General features: G+C 39.2%; 1 protein-coding gene across 1 annotated transcript in view; it reads right to left on the bottom strand.

The window, feature by feature from the left end:
• CUNH8orf34 (chromosome unknown C8orf34 homolog) overlaps positions 1 to 12,280 on the bottom strand; it is a 108,614-nt gene that overhangs the window by 55,171 nt on the left and 41,163 nt on the right. Inside the window, 1 exon segment of the mRNA XM_024739013.1 lies at positions 3,879 to 4,026. Within this exon segment, the coding sequence (XP_024594781.1) occupies positions 3,879 to 4,026 (148 nt within the window).

Raw genomic sequence — 12,280 nt, 5'->3', positions numbered from 1 at the left:
CAAAACAAACACCACAGAAACACTAACTAAGGACACAAGAAGAAAACTGTTCTAGGCTGAAGACCTGGGTTTGCTAATTGAAAGGATTCACTGAATAAAATGAAAAATTAAAGAAAAAAGACAAAACATCTAGATGTAGTCCCAGTAAAACTCTGGAATATCAGAAATAAAGAAAAAACAAATCCCATAAGTATTTAATAACAGAATATCGAAAAATGAGTAAAAACAAGGTTGCTTTCAGTTTTCTCCTAGACATTAAATGACAGACTTCTGAGAAGATGTTATGTCCCAAGATGCTGGATACATTTAAAAGCAAAAAGAGGGCACCTTCAGATACTTTCAAAAAGTACTGACCTATATATTTTGACGATTGAGACATTTTCTAACTAATTCGAAAAAGCACCAAAAGAAATAATTCAAAATTACAGTTACAGTTTAAACTGGCATTATTTACTGTCACCTGAATTACAACTTCATCAGTTAATATTCACATCCAAGAATTAGTCTATGCTTTCCTTCTCCCTCCTGCCATACCCTTCCCTCTAAAATCTCTCCTCTTCACATTCTGGGGCATACGTTCCACGGTAAACAAACAGCCCTCTATCTTCAAATCCCCTCCTTCAAGTCAGGAGAGCCACTCATTCTTTCCACAAGGGCACTCCCTCCTCTGCAGTTTCCTGGAATGGAGGGTGTCCATTCCTCCACGTGTCACCTGCCACAGACTGCGTTTTTCTGGTCCGTCCACGTTAAGCTGAAAGTCTCTCCTCTCTTGCGGTAAGTGCTGCCTGTCTCTACTGCTCACCCCTCTTCAGTACTGCATCCTCATTACTGCATCCTCATTACTGCCGCAGCCCTACTCGAGACACTGGCACCGTCACCCCCGACCTTTTAACAGCGAGAATGAAACCCTGGTGACCTCTTAATCCTTAAACAAACCATGCACTGAACCTCATACTTCACTGTCCTCCTCAACTCTAAAGAGCTTCCCTTCCCTGGACATCAGACACCCCCAAACTCAGGTCACCCACAGGATGTTCTCATCATCTGGAATCATTCCACCTCAAAAGCCTTGATCCCAAATATCACAGTTTCCCTGTCCTTCTCAATCTTTCATGTTTTCACCACACCTCCCCTTACACAGGCCTCTCAAAGGTTTTTAGCTCTCTGACTAGCTTTTTATGTCTACAGTGTTTCCTTGTTCCCTACCCTCTCATACCAGACCATGTGCTTTGATCACTTGCACAATTTACCCACAAATACCCTCAGCTCCTTCGCAGAACTGCTCTTCCACCCTCCGTCCTCACTAGGGCACGACTACAGTTCTCATCAGTCTCTCAAAAGGCTTTTCTGTCCCTCCTCCCAGCACTTCTGGGCACTGTGGAGAAAAAATCACAATCTTGCCCATGGTTTCCATGATTAATTCATGTCTTGAACTTCAGAGAAGCCCCAGAACTGCTTTAGTCTTTTTTATTTTCCTTTGCCAACTCTTCTTTTCTTCCCCATGGTGACTTCACAATTAATATCATTCACTTCAATGTCCCCTATTCAATCCCCAAACCTCTTGGCCTCAGCAAACAACCTCACTTCCTAATAAACAGGCAGAATTTAAGGCAAAAGACCCTTGCCTTCCCCTAGTCCATCTCCTATTCTAAATTTGACCACAACTTCCCCCATTCTCCCACTCACATGGTTTTATTGTGTACAATCCTGAATGCCATACCTGCGACTCCTGCCTTAACCCATTCCCAGAGTTTTAGACTCATATCCAACAGCCTGCTGGAATTGTCTACTAAGATACCCCACAAGAAATTCAAATTCATCCAAAGGAACTGGACTTATTATGGGTCTTCATAAATTTAGTCCTGTGTTCCCATCTTGCTTTATTAAACAAGCACTTATGCCACTACCCTAGTAAACTGGAAGTTATAATAATCTCCTTCCCTCTCCAAGCAATGAGTCATTAAGTACTTGTGCTAGTCAGAATTCTAAAGCGATCCCCCCTGATATCTGTCCCTTGATGTTATGCCCTAAATAATTCCCTCCCCTTGAGCGTAGACAGGACCTTTGACTTGCATCAAACCAACAGAATATGGCAAAGGTAATGGGATGTCAATGCCATGATTACACTGTATTATATAAGATTCCATTTTAGTAAACTTGTATGAAAGAAATTCCCTTACTTGTTAAAGAAATAAGCTGCCAGGATGCAAGAGTCATGTAGCAAAGAACTGTGGGTTGTACCTATTTGCTGAGAGCAGCCCCTGGCTGAGATCCAGCAAGAAAACAGGGACCTCAGTCATACAGTTGCAAGGAGATTAATTCTGCCGACCACCTGAATGAGCTTGGAAGCAGATTCTAGTCCAGCCTCCAACACCTTGATTTGCAGCTTTGCAGATTAAACAGAAGATTTAGTTAAACCCTGCACAGACTTCTGACCTGTGAAAAATGTGAGATATTAAGTGCCTGCTGATTAAAGCTACAGAATTTAATACACTACTGTCTCTCCAGATATGATAATTTATAAATATGGGCTCAGCTTCAATGAGCTCACAGATGTTTATCTGGTCCACCTTCAGAAGAATGGTGCCTTCTGTGCAGCTACAAACCGGAGCCTATGCCTAAGAGTCACCCTACTAAGAATCTAACGATAAGACAGTGAGGCCAAGAGAAACCAAGAGTCCCCTCTTTTGTACGCCAGAAGCCCATATTCTAGTTTCCCGTATGCAGCAGAGAACTTCTGTATGGATAACTAACACCACAGTTGTCTACGTTCTTCAGAGGATACCCTATTCCCTACCCACTTTAGGCACCAATGTGAGAATACAGCCAAAGAAAACCAAAATCCTTTCATGGGATCCCATACAGCATGAAGAGAAGAGAAGCGATGGTGTTATCCCCAGGAGCATCTGGAATCCTGCCAGTCAGATACCATGGGAGTCAGGTGAGGAGTCAGCTACCCAAGCAACAGGTCTGGGGGGGAGTGGGGATTTGGGTTTGGAAGTAAATACTAATACCAAACGAACAGACCAGGGTGTAGAAGAAATAAGCTGTCGGACACACATTTTATAAATAAAAATCGAAGTCACGTCTACCCAATTGTATCACTAGTGCTTATTGGGGAGGTAAGGCTATTGCATACTTGGTAAGGCTGGTTCCCCAATAGAGTGAATAAAGCTTCCTCAGGTTGAACTTACTATATAAGGTAAAATTAGAACTGAGGGGGCCTTCCCTGGTGGTGCAGTGGTTGAGAGTCCGCCTGCCGATGCAGGGGACGCGGGTCCGTGCCCCGCTCCGGGAAGACCCCACATGCCGTGGAGCGGCTGGGCCCGTGAGCCATGGCCACTGAGCCTACGCATCTGGAGCCTGTGCTCCGCAACGGGAGAAGCCACAGCAGTGAGAGGCCCCCGTACCGCAAAAAAAAAAAAAAAAAGAAGAAGAAGAACTGAGGGAAACAGAGAGTAATTATCCATTTGGGCTACAAAAAAGGTAACTGCAGAAATCTACTGTTTACCTTTCTACACAGATGAGCTCCATAAGCATTTAATTCAAATTCTTCATAAAAAGATAAGAAGTTAAAAAAAAAGATAAGTTTAAAATAATTAGTTTTCATTCATATGAAATGAAAGCTTTTCATGCAAATCTGAATCTTATTTCTATTCAGACTGAATACAAAGATGCCCATATTTTGAAGCTAATACATAACAATATACTCAAATTCAAGAATATTTTTTGACAAATTTTAGCATACAGATGAAGTCTCCGATGAATACGTGAAACCCTAGGTAACCACCTAGATTTACTCATTATAAAGAGAAAGACTTTCGTAAATTTTAGTTTAAATGCATTAACGTTAACTGTAAAATATATTTTTCATTTACCTAATGTTTCACTTTCTGCCCAGAGAGCTGCAGATCCAGATAAAGTTCTCTGAAGGTGTCCACGGTTTTCTTGTTTAGACTGAAGATGGTCAATGAGAAATGGGATTGGCTGGTCAGGTGTCTCAGTAATTAACTTGGTCATTAATTCCTGAAGGCAAAGTAAAGCATATGTTTACATCTAATAACAATAGCAAACACGTATATATAACTTACTACTGCCAAGCGCTACAACTAATTTAATCCTCATAATAATCTTTTCAGGCAGGCACAAGGTATTGCCCAAATCCTGAGGAAACTGAAATGCAGAGAAGTAAACTGTGTTACACAGCTAATACATGGCAAAGCCAAGATATATTTATTTTTATTATTATATTTGTCCAAAAACATACTAGAAATGTATTCCAAAAAGAATTTTCAATTTCACATTACTATTTTGAGAGATGCCATTATATATTAACTTTTCAATAAACCTCACCATATGCCTTATATACCAATACCATTTTTCTTTCTTAACTATATATAAATATCCCTCAATGAAGAAAATGTTGTTGGAATGAAAGTCACAGCTTCACAGAAACCAAAAAAATGTCTTCAACCGTTTCTCTATCAGAAATTCCTTTTTCCAAAAGCCCTGATGGGTATTCATTCTTTCTTGTCCTTGTTCTTTCTTTCTTTTTTTTAATGAGTGAAGCAATGGAGAGTCCCATTTTTAGACAGCTCTAAGGATGCTTTAAATTGGGGAGAAATCTGCTTAAGGGTAATATCTACACATTGTTTTTGCCAGTCAGGAACAGCAAGAGCAAGTGACAATCTATGGTCCATTAGAATCCCCAGACTGTTCTCCGATGAACAGCTGCCAAGCCAACTGAACATCCCTTTGTGCTGTGCAACCGGGTTTGCAAACTTGCATGCACCACTTTAGATTCATATTAGTCACAATTCACCATGTTGGGTTTAGCCCAGAATTCTAGTCTGTCAATTGTCATTTTAAGTTCAGATTCTGTGAGAGGCAGTGGTTCTAGTGATACACTGGGTATCAGGTATTAGGACTGCTAATGGAAGGGATACTGGAAATTCCCCATCCCATTGTCTTTCTTTGTTGGTGGCCTATTTCCTTTGCCTTGAATGCTCTTTTCCGGGACGTTCAGATGGCTGGCTTGTCATCATTCAGTCTCTAATGATATCTTCCGAAAAAAGCTTACCCTAATGAATCTTCATAAGCTTTTATCACTTCTTTATCTTCTTCGCAGTATTTAGCAACTCTCCAGAATCATCTCATTTAATATTTGCTCATCAGTTTGTGCCTGACTCTTCTCCCCTGCTACTACAGCACTAAGACCAAGAACTGGCCTGGTTTGATCTCTACTCTCTCCTAAGGGTCTAGATTCTACCTAGTTCATAGGTGGTGTTCAATGAATGAATGAACATTTGGTTTTCTGACCCCAGGTAAATATTAGAAATTAAAATCCCTTATTGTCCTAATAAACAATAATTAAAGCATCCATAGATTTCTTAGCCCGGCAAAACACACTCTTCTGAACTCCTACACAAGAAACCGCTGTCATATCTCAGTGATATTTGTTGACATTTATAATAGTCTAGAAGCACATGGATTTATCTGAGTAGAGGCTAAATGGATTTTATAGATGACAAGATTCCAAGTTGATCTCAGAGACATGGATAAAGTAATTCAAGGTATTTCAAAAATGTGCAGACTGAACATAAAGTTGGAACTAAAAAGAGGAAATGATTTCTACTATGAACACACTGTGAAGCAAAATATTTGTCAGACAAACGTAAGATGTTTTTATATTCTAAAAAACAGGTGAGCGAACACCCAGTTGGCAAAGGTCTTCTTTACTTCTGTTATTTAAAGTCTCAATTATTATGGTTATAACTTAAGAGGTCATTCCTCTACATGGTAGAGCAATGCAAGGTTCAATTAAAAAATTACACAGAAGTGGTACATAATTTAAAACATTTTAGATTTTGCTACTGTAGAAAAGATGCATTATATTCTATTTAAATTAACTGTACATTACAAAAGCTATGAGAAAATAGAGAGAAAAATAAATAGAAGGACCAACTAGATTACTCTTGTCACAGAAAGCCTGGGCACTCCGATAAAGCAAAATTAGGTCAGATAACAGGGCTTTAAAGCTAAAGCAATTTCTACCCTGAAATCTTTGAAGATCTCATGCACATTTTTTTTTTTAACTTTCAAGTTAGATGGAAAGTTTCTGGGGTTTTTTCCTTTTAAAATAAACTGAAGTGTCCCTACATTGTCTTTAGGAGATGGACCATACAGTCATAATAGACCAAGTAGTCACTGTTAATTTTTTTTAAATAGCATCCGTCTAGTAGCTACTTTTGGATACCCTTATATTCCATGAATGAATATACGAGACTAAAAACACAGGACAAAAACCGTCACAAACAAAATGAAAAGAGCTAATGTTTGCAATAAGGTGTATTGGGTATCTTGGTTGATCAAGAGTCTAGTCCTAGATTATTGCATTTATAAGAGGAATTACCCTGCCTCTCACTCAATGCATGTATATCCACTGGCATTCGGACTTTAATGATTCTGAGGACTTAAACTCTTTCCCAGACGTGAACATTTTAAATCCTTAGATTTGCAAAGATGCTACCGGCAATAAAAAGACTGGTTTCCCCACTAGGACTGAGACACACAGAGATAGAACCGAGGGGCCGACAGATCGAGGAGATGAGAAAGGAGCCGCGCACCTTGAAGGTCAGGTAGAAGAGAGACACCCGACCGCAGAAGGTGGTCAAGGACCGGCCACCATAAGGAAAAGAGTATTCCAGAAGCGCGGGCCAATGTCGGGGATGGAGGCCTAACGCTTCCGTGCTTCCGGGGAGGGAGAGTGGGGCTCATTTACTATTCTTACCCTGAGCGTAAGAGTTGTGCCATGGAACTCCTGGGTGTCAGAGCCTGACCAACAGAGCGACGCTGCATCCGGCTTTCCCCTACTGGGCCACCCGTCGCCCGCGCGGACGACAGCCGGCGCGGCAACAACGCGCTCGACCGACGCCGCCCGCTCTGCCGTCCCGCCACTCCCGAGCCCTAGCGGTGCCCGAGCGCCTGAGAGCAGGCTCTCCAGCAAGGGTCCCTGGGGTGTCATCCTCTTCCTGCCCCGGAATGCAGTCGCCCCCGCAGCTGTCCCGAGGGAGATAACACCGACGTGGCTTTTGGGCCGCTGCCCCAAGCCTGTCCCGGGACGCCCTCTGCGGAGCCCGGGAACCCTGCCACGGTCTGGATGGCGACCCCAGCGCCCCGGGAGCTGGCTGCAGTGTGCCAGGGTATCCCTGTATGTACTGAATCGTGTCTGGAGCCAGAAACCCCACCCTCCTGCCTTGCCCACACCAGAGACTTCAGCCTCAGACTCAATTAGGATGCTCCCCAGCTCGGAGGACCAGGGCCCGGTCCCCGCCTGACAGTTCCTTGACGAGAGCCCTCCCCAGAGCTCAGGCCTTAGGCTCAGAGGCTGCCCTGAACTTTGGCCAGAAGGTTTGGAGGGTCCCCGCCTGAGCAGCTTCTACAAATACCCTTGCCTGTCAACCAGGAATCAGGCCTGTAGTATGGGCCGCCTCCTCATTTGCGCCTTCGGTGGTTTTCAAGCTTTCCTTTAGCCGAGAATCCCTGGGAGGTTTTGGCTGTGGGCATAAATAACTTGAAACAATGGAAATGTTAATAGCACTCCTGTCCTGGAACAAAAACTTTGTGGAAATTTTAGGCCAAAGGCTTGGGAATTGATAAAATAAAGGTATTAATTTTAATGTGACCCTGTTTGCACTCAAAGGCTAGTTAAAGATGGGGCATTCAAGTTGCAAACAAAATATATTAGCAGCTGTCCTCAACAGAGGGTTTAACTCATAGTTAATTGATATCAATAATATTACCGATGTAAGCAAGATGCAATAGAAGAAACAGGATAAGCCAGCGATTAGACACACAAGCTTTGAATGAAATCTTATGGACACTTTTTCAAATCACTCGTCTTCTACTTAGTAGCTGTATGACTTTGGGCAAGAAACTCAATCACTTTAACGTTCAATACTTCATCTACTAAATGTGGATGATAATAGTACCTACATGATACGGTTGCCAGGAGGATTAAATAAGATAATGATCGTAAAGCATTCATAAAGTGCTTGGGATATATGTAGCCTATTGTGATGGGAGGCCTAACATTTTCTTCTAAGGCTGGGAACTGTTTCCCAGAATCTTCTTTATATGATCTGGGTTAGAGTACAGTATCCCAATGTGAGGAATTCATAGAAGACTTAGAAAGTAAGAGAAGCAGAAGAAATTATTCTCTGGAGTTGATTGCAAGCAGATGTGACGGCAGATGAGGGATTTACATCAGCTTCCCAGCAAATTTGTGGAAACCTCCACTGCAGACTGGGATAGCTGTGGGAATGGTACAAAAGTACTGGAGAACTGCAGCAGCTTCCAGGCAAGGAATTGAAAACCACTTGCTTTGGATATCCAGGTGGTGATTTTCAGGGTGGGCTCCTCCACCTTTGGTGACAGACAGCATTTCCCTGGCCTCTGCGCCCCGACCTTCTAACTCTCCATCATGCAAACTTATTTGTATTAAACCCTATATGACCCAGATACGGAGTTGCTTCTGTTTTCCTGACTAAACCCCCCTTAATGATCTACCCAAAGGTGGTGTTAGCTACTATTTTCAAGTTTATTATTGCTTTTATATATTTCTATATTATTTTTATATATTTATGTTTATTATTACCACTACTGTTATCACCATTTTTATCAGATATTTTTATAGCATATGTTTTTGATAGACTATGTACATTGCATCTTTTTATTGGCTTTACTTTTTCTGATTATAAAACTAATTAATGCTCTCTTAATACAGTTTATTATAAACTGCAGTCTTTAACTTCATGAATATTGAGACAGCCCCTGCATTGATATGTTTCCTTTTTTGTTAATTATAATTTTGTTACCAATTCAAATATATTTATTTTTTAAACATAAATATATAGGAAGATAACATTATTTTAAAAATTTTTGAAAAACAATCTAGGGAACATAAATCATTAATTACTGACTGCAAATTTGTATTATACATCATGTGAATACATGGAAGTTAGGGCTATTATAACCTTGTACTATATAGAGCATGGCCATAATTAATAAGTTGGAGGATGAATGCTAACTAAATAGCAATAATGACTGTCACAAAATACATTTTAATTTTAACGTCCACTAGATAAAAGCAAAACCATGAGTGAGTTGGTAGCTCATCATAGTCATTTATTATTAAATAATGTGTGAGTAGTTAAGGGAATGAGTAATCAGGCAACAGTAGAAAACATTTTAATAGATTCTTTTCATCTGATGAAAGCTATGGAATCTCTTCGTTAAAAAACCAAAAAGTACATGTATACACACAAACATCAAATCTTACATAATATTCCTGGGTGTTTACCCATCCATGGGCTAACCCTCTAAGGTTTCACTGACTCCAGGTTAAGAATCCTGGCTTCAGGTCACACAGCAAACAGACAGCATGTCATTCTGCCTAAAAATTTACTTACTTACTTAACTTCTTACTTGGGAGTAAGTTACTTCTTACTTCATTTCCTGAGAGGTAAGTACTAGCCTCAGTAGAAAGTTATCAGGAAACAAAATTAAAACCATTTCCAAAATCTCAGGACTTTCTCATCATATAGTCTTTTTGTTAAATCAATAAATATACAGGATATTACACTATAGTAATAATGGAGGTGGTGTCAATCAAATATATTTTTTACTCAACACCATAATTATCTTAAATATTAATTGGCATGTGGCACATTGCCATCTGTAGAATATTTTAGTTCAAAGCTGGCATTAAGATCTGACGGCTGAATTAATTCATTCTAAATCTGCATATGTTTCAATTTTCTCTTTTTAACTAGGTCTTATTAAAAATTTGCATGAGATCACAACCTTCCAAACACTCACCCTCTCCACCACCACCTGTTTTTCATAAATAGGTAGTTAATGGGCATTGAATTGTCAACAAATAAATGAGAGACTATCAACTTGAAACTCAGTTGTCTCCAAAGTAGCTTATTTTTCTGAAACAGCCTTATTTTAAATTGATGTCAGCATTCCCAACTGATAGAATCCCACTTGGTTTCCACCCCCACCAGAACCCTTGCCTTTTCATTCATTCCATTTTTCTAAATAGAAGTAGAATGGAGGAAATTTTTTTTTCTGCTTCATTACACCTCTAGCCTCTGTTACGAGTTTTGGCTTTGGCAACAAATAGGTTCCAATGTAGCATCTAGGTTTCCAGGCACAAGTGAGAAGGGGACAGACATCTGTTTGATGTTTTCCGGTCAGACTCTTCCGTTCACAGAACTCAAACTGTCCTCTGGTTACTCAACCTTCCTCCACCTCAGGACCGTGCCCAGGCCCACCCTAAACATTCTCTCATTCCCAATCAGAACTAAGATTTCACTGGAAGGCTGAGCTAAACAGGAAAGATAGCAAAATTCAAAGTATCAGTTATTTATTGAGTTTGATATGCAGAAGTGTCAAGTATATTCCATAGATTTAACCGCTCACTATACATTAAAGGAATGCATACAAGATGCACAACCCAACTAGGATATATGCACTTTTACAAAGGTGTGTGTTAACTCCCTGCTTATTTCAGGTCACCTGCCCCTCACCAACAACCCACCGATGCAAACAATCTTAGCCACGCATCCAAACACAACCATACAGGCCCAGGGAATAAGAAATTCTCACCCCTGGTTTGAAAGACTCTTTGGCCCTTCTTAAATATCATTTAATATAAAATTAGGTTACGATACTCATTTGTAATACACAGTAAAAGGCAACTAATTTACCTCGTTATATATTATAGAATATAATCCAGTTAGGGAAAGTAAAAAAAAAAAAAAAGAGTAGTTTTATAATGAAGATTAAGAATAATGAAAATTCCACAATTAAAAAATAATCATTCTAAGTTCTAGAGCTGAATTTTGGATACTAAATTCTCTCTGCTTTTAATAATATAGACAAATAATAAATCTAACCAGCAGATGACAAGTGACAGAATATTTTGCCTAATACCTATTAATCCCTCCTCCTCTGACATCTCTATATTAGAGATGCTAAAGTAGATTTAGTATTTAATCTAATTATTGAATATTTAGTATCCACTTTGAAACAGTTTTCATATAAATGTACAAGCTTGTAGTTAAATTTCCACACAAACATCAAGGTCTCCAGAGAAATATTAGCATACTATATGGAAATACTTTTAGTTAAGGAATTTATACTGTTCAATATATAGTCTATCAACGCAACTATTTTGATGTTAGGTAGGACTTTCCACGGTCTTGAAAATATGTCTGTAGGAGTACAATAGAGGTGAAACTCAGCAGAAATAGGTAAGCACTTCATGACTCAAAGAAAATAACTAAATCAATCCATGATGGAAGTAGTAGATGTACGTAGAAGTTGAGTAAGGAGGCTGTCCCTCAGTCGAGTAAGAATTACTTTATTTTAGCCTTTTGCCATTTATAAATAATGTGTAACTAAAACAGGGTGCTCAGCATGACAGAATAGTGAAGAAATTTCATAGTGCACACCTGGCACTTCCTTTTGGAACTGATGATCTAAGGAAAGGATGTCCACATTTCTGTCTCTATGGCAAGGATATCTTCAAATTGGTTATGGATACATTGGACCATCCTAGGTGGACACTACTACTTAGTAAGCCTTACTCTGATTCTATCCTAAAAGAGTCATAAATCAAAGGGACCATACACGTATGGGCCTATTTCTAGAACTACATTTTATTTTATTAATCTATTTGTCAATCTTATACCATCATTGCAATATCTTAATGACTAGAGCTATACAATAACTCTAATGTCTTGTGGAAAAAGTCATCCTATTTTGTTTCTATCACCTTTCTAGTTATTCTGCCAAGATTATGTTCATTTTTCTCTTATTTTCTTTGGTTTGATTGAAATTTATTCTACTTTTCCCTCTGTTAGTCTGAAAGTTATACACACTTTTAAGATTCTTTTAGTGGTTACCCAGAGATTATAAAATTAATACTTATCTACATTAAGTATTAATTGGTATTTTTCCCTCATCTCAGATTTTGCAAGGAATTTAGAATACTTTGATACCACTTATCACCCCTGGCTTTTATTTTTATTGTTGTGTACTATAATTACATATGTAATATATATATATAATATTATATTATATATGAAATATATACACATAAACCTCACAAGGCATTTTTTATTTTATGCCATTAGCATACATTTATATGTACCCACATAGTTACCATTTTTATTGCTTTTATATCTTTATTCATCTCTAACCATCCATC

The sequence above is a fragment of the Neophocaena asiaeorientalis genome, unplaced genomic scaffold (genome assembly GCF_003031525.2).
Source record: "Neophocaena asiaeorientalis asiaeorientalis breed wild unplaced genomic scaffold, Neophocaena_asiaeorientalis_V1.1 scaffold299, whole genome shotgun sequence".
NCBI lineage: Eukaryota > Metazoa > Chordata > Mammalia > Artiodactyla > Phocoenidae > Neophocaena > Neophocaena asiaeorientalis.
The sequence above is the reverse complement of the archived record's forward strand: the minus strand, read 5'-3'. Positions and strand labels throughout refer to the sequence as shown.